The 4538-nt window shown below is 50.5% G+C and overlaps 1 protein-coding gene across 1 annotated transcript; it reads left to right on the top strand.

Annotated features, from left to right (window-relative positions):
* Positions 1-413: 413 nt before the first annotated feature.
* LOC138732508 (olfactory receptor 14A16-like) lies at positions 414-1370 on the top strand. The gene has a single exon (XM_069879110.1). It carries the CDS (start codon positions 414-416, stop codon positions 1368-1370), a length of 957 nt encoding a protein of 318 aa, XP_069735211.1.
* Positions 1371-4538: the final 3168 nt, after the last annotated feature.

Genomic DNA, 4538 nt, shown 5'->3' with positions numbered 1-4538 from the left:
GTGTCCCTGACTAGGAGGGGAGAGAAGGGATCTGCTCTCCGGTAGGACAGGGTGAGGGCGTTTGGAGCTCTGCATTGGGAAACTGGATTCCTCTGGTCCCAGCAGTGCCAGTTACTTTTGCTGGGAACACTCGAGTGCACAAGTCCTCCAGCACAGGGAAGCTGAGACCATGGTTGATGGACAGACCAGCTGTGCTCACTCTCCACGAAGGGACAGTCCGTTTGCCTGTCAGGACTCAGGAGATTTTACTTGGAGTGCAGCAGAAAATCCTGGAGTTTCTGCATCAAAACCATCCTGAGCTGTGTTGGGGCAACCAGAACAGGAGGCACGCCTCCTCTCAGCTCTGCTCTGCAGTCGGGTGAACGGGAAAGGACATTCCCTCTCAGAAAGTGTCCCATGCCTAGAGGCAGCAGATGTCCAACAGCAGCTCCATCACCCAGTTCCTCCTCCTGGCATTTGCAGACACACGGGAGCTGCAGCTCTTGCACTTCTGGCTCTTCCTGGGCATCTACCTGGCTGCCCTCCTGGGCAACGGCCTCATCATCATCACGATCGTCTGTGACCACCACCTCCACACCCCCATGTACTTCTTCCTCCTCAACCTCTCCCTCCTTGACCTGGGCTCCATCTCTACCACTGTCCCTAAATCCATGAATAACTCCCTTTGGGATACAAGGGCCATCTCCTACACAGGATGTGTTGCCCAAGTCCTTCTGCTTGTCTTCTTTTTTTCAGTAGAGTATTTTCTTCTGACCATCATGGCCTATGACCGCTACGTTGCCATCTGCAAACCCCTGCACTACGGGACCCTCCTGGGCACCAGAGCTTGTGTCCACATGGCAGCAGCTGCCTGGGGCGCTGGGTTTCTCACTGCTCTGCTGCACACGGCCAGTACATTTTCCCTGCCCCTCTGCCAGGGCAATGCTGTGGACCAGTTCTTCTGCGAAATTCCCCACATCCTCAAGCTCTCCTGCTTGCACTCCTATTTCAGGGAAGTTTGTTTTATTGTGGTCAGTGTCTCAGTAGAATTTTTCTGTTTTGTTTACACTGTGGTGTCCTATGTGCAGATCTTCAGGGCTGTGCTGAGGATCCCCTCTGAGCAGGGGCGGCACAAAGCCTTTTCCACCTGCCTCCCTCACCTGGCTGTGGTCTCCCTGTTTCTCAGCACTACAGCATTTGTCTACCTGAAGCCTCCCTCCATCTCCTCTCCATCCCTGGACCTTGTGGTGTCAGTTCAGTACTCCATGGTGCCTCCAGCGCTGAACCCCCTCATCTACAGTTTTAGGAACCAGCAGCTCAAGGATGCAGTGTGGAAACGGTTAACTGGATGGTTCTCTGAAGCAATGAACTGCTCATCAGCTTCTGCATAGCAGTTATCGTGCAACTCATGGCAGACTGGCTTCTGTATTTGTTGTTCATGTTGCTGTTTTTTCACATGTGATAATGTTGTCATCCTGTCTTTAATTCACTGTCTTCTCTTTTCTTGCTCATTGGTTGTGTAAATGGGGAGATGTGCTCTCTCTGTGTGTTTAAACAAAATAAAGGGATATTCAGCTACTACTGTTTCCTGTTATCTTTCTTCCAAGGCCTTTTTGGAGCTGCAGGGTCAGTTCCTGTGGGCATGGGTGGAGGAGAAAAGAGTCCCGACACAGCAACGCTGTGAAGCACCAGTGCTTGATCTCCCAGAGCTGTTCTTGGACTCTATGATTTAGTGTGTCTTTTCCAACCTAGTCATTCTGTGATTCTGTGTGTGTGATTCTATTCACTTCCACACTATCCTCCACACCTATTGCCCTGCTGTAAAGCCTGAGGGCTCTGAGCTTGGTCACACTGCCTATGGTTTGCATCATGTCACATTGCTGATGGTTTGCATCATGTTTGGATGTTTAAAAACATGATTGCTGCATTTGTTTAAACCATGGAATAAAATCTATCTTCATTTCAGTAGAAGTGGGTCCCAGCAACCCAACAAAGCCAGGATAAGGACAGTGAGGTCTTTTCCCACCAGGATCCCCAAATCACAAAACGCTACATGAGTTGGAGAAACCATGGGCAGATCTGTGGTGATTCCCTCTGTGAAACATGTAGGACCATAAGAGTGCAGAGACACAGAAGAGCTACTGCACAAAGTATTGGCCATCTGCTGCTTGGGTATCTGTCACAATCCATAGTGTTGATAAAATCAGAAAAGAGGTTCATATGACCCAAAACTCTGACTTGGATGGCACAGAGTGGTGCTTCCAAAACAGGAGGATTCAGTGGGTAGTTCCTTATGCTCCCAAGTCTTTAACTAGTTTAACAAGGTGATAGAAGGATGTTCACCAGTCCCAGTTGTCCTGCCTCTAGAAACACATTTGGGTTTTTCAGCAGCACTGCCAGGGAGAACCAGCACCTGGTCCTTCTAGAGCTGCTCTCTTCACATCTCTGAGATCTCCTTCCCAGCCCTTGTACTCGTGGAAGGTCTGAGTGCTGTGAGCTGGGTCAATCTCCTACGGTGTGGCCGAGTTGGGATCACAGGTGGGGACAAGGCAATGGGCACTTGTGTAAAAGGGCTTATGTCCGTGGTGTTGGTGTGAGGGCCTATGGGACAGAGAGAGGATCAAGGTCACTTCATTTTGAGAACAACATCCCCCAGAAACCGCCTGAGTGCAGCACTGGGATGTGCTTCTTTGGACCGAGGTCTCTGTGTCTATTCCTCATGGCGTGGAGCATCTCAGATGAGTGCAGAGCAGGGTGACCAACCCCAGCTCTGGGAGTGGCAGCAGGAGAACAGAGACACTGTGACGGCTGCTGTGCAGCCGCTGTGTGAGCATGGGGAGGGTCTGTCTCTGAGCCCCCTGTGTGTGAGATGGGGGCACACGGTGTCCCAGTTCTGCCCCTGTGATCTGGCAGCAAACAACAAGAATTGGTTGGTTACCCTTGTCTCCCTCTTAATCACAAAGGGGAATCAGGAAAGGAAAAAAATCCTGAAAGTTGAGAAAAAAAGATGGGTTTAATAAAAGCAATAGAACTACACGCTATCCTATCAGTAGCACTCACACTAACACTCATGCTGGTGCCAGGGCATTTTTTAGTACCAGTGGTAGTGGTAGAATCATAGAATCACATCATAGAACCATGGAATGGTTTGTGTTGGAAGGAACCTCAGAGATCATTGAGTTCCAACTCAGCTGCACTGGCCTGGACACTTTCCAATGGATCAGGTTGTCATAGCCTCATCCAACATGGTCTTGAAGTCCTCAGCAGTAATACTAAAGCGAATGCTAATTTGTATTTAATCATATCAAAGCATTTGGCACAATTACAGGTTGTGCAGCACCAGCAATGGTCCCCTAGACAACCAGGGGAAGATGCCCCAAGGAAATCATCCCAGAACAGTCCCACACACGGACCATTTCCATGTCTGCCTGCACCTCCCAGCCTCAAGTAGGGACTTCTACTGCACCGTCCTTTCTGCCCATGCCTTTGCTCAGTGATACCCACCTCCACCACCATTATTGATAAAAAGGAAACCCATTTCCTACTGACATTTCCTGCACACCAGTCCCACAGCTCTTGTCACTGTTGGTCTCTCAGCCAAGCCCTTTCTCACATAGCTCCAAACACATCAAGGGCTCATAACTTTCTCTCATCAAACACTGAGAACATCCAAGAATTGAAATTCCCCCAGCTGCCCTGGGTCCTTGCTCAGTGTTTCAGCCCAAAAAGTTTCTCAGACCCCAGCTCTCCCAGCTGTCCATGATGTGCTCCATCCCCAACCATCCTTCTGGCCTCAGCAGGACTCGCTCCAGGCTGGGCAGGGTCTTCCTTGTGCTGGGAGCCCCGTACTGGACACGGCAGCCCTGATGTGTCCTGTGGTGGGTTAACCTTGGCCAGCAGCCGGACATCCCCAGCTGCTCCCTCCCTGCCCAGAACCAATGGGACAGACGGAGAGAATGAACCAGAAAAGCTCATGGGTCAAGAGAAAGCAAAGGAGGTTCAGTGACCAGTGCCTGTCACTGGCAAAGACGTGTGGACTTGCCGAAGGTCGATTAAATTTATTGCCAGTTAAGAAAGGTTTGGGTTGGGAGCAACAAGGACAAAATATTAAAGGTCATTCCCCTCCCACTTTCTCCCAGACTGAAATAGCTCCATGGCTCCCAATTCCTTTGCCTACCCAAGTCCCAGGAGGAGAAGGAGGATGGTGAAGAAGGGGTTAACAGTAAGAGAAGAACATCTCTGCAGCTCCTTCCTCCTCAAAGTTTTCCCCTGATCCATCCTGGCTCCTCTCCATGGGATCCCACCATATTTAGGTGGGATCCCACCATATTTAGGTGGGATCAACATTAGGATGTTGAGGCTCTGGAGAGAGTACAGAGAAGAGCAACAAAGCTGGTGAAAGGGCTGGAGAACAGGCCTTATGAGGAGCGGCTGAGAGAGCTGGGGTTGTTTAGCCTGGAGAAGAGGAGGCTGAGGGGTGACCTCATTGCTCTCTACAACTACCTGAAAGGACGTTGTGGAGAGGAGGGTGCTGGCCTCTTCTCCCAAGTGACAGGGGA

Source organism: Phaenicophaeus curvirostris, chromosome 33 (genome assembly GCF_032191515.1).
Source record: "Phaenicophaeus curvirostris isolate KB17595 chromosome 33, BPBGC_Pcur_1.0, whole genome shotgun sequence".
Lineage (NCBI taxonomy): Eukaryota > Metazoa > Chordata > Aves > Cuculiformes > Cuculidae > Phaenicophaeus > Phaenicophaeus curvirostris.
Note: the sequence above shows the minus strand (reverse complement) of the source record. Positions and strands in the feature narration are given on the sequence as shown.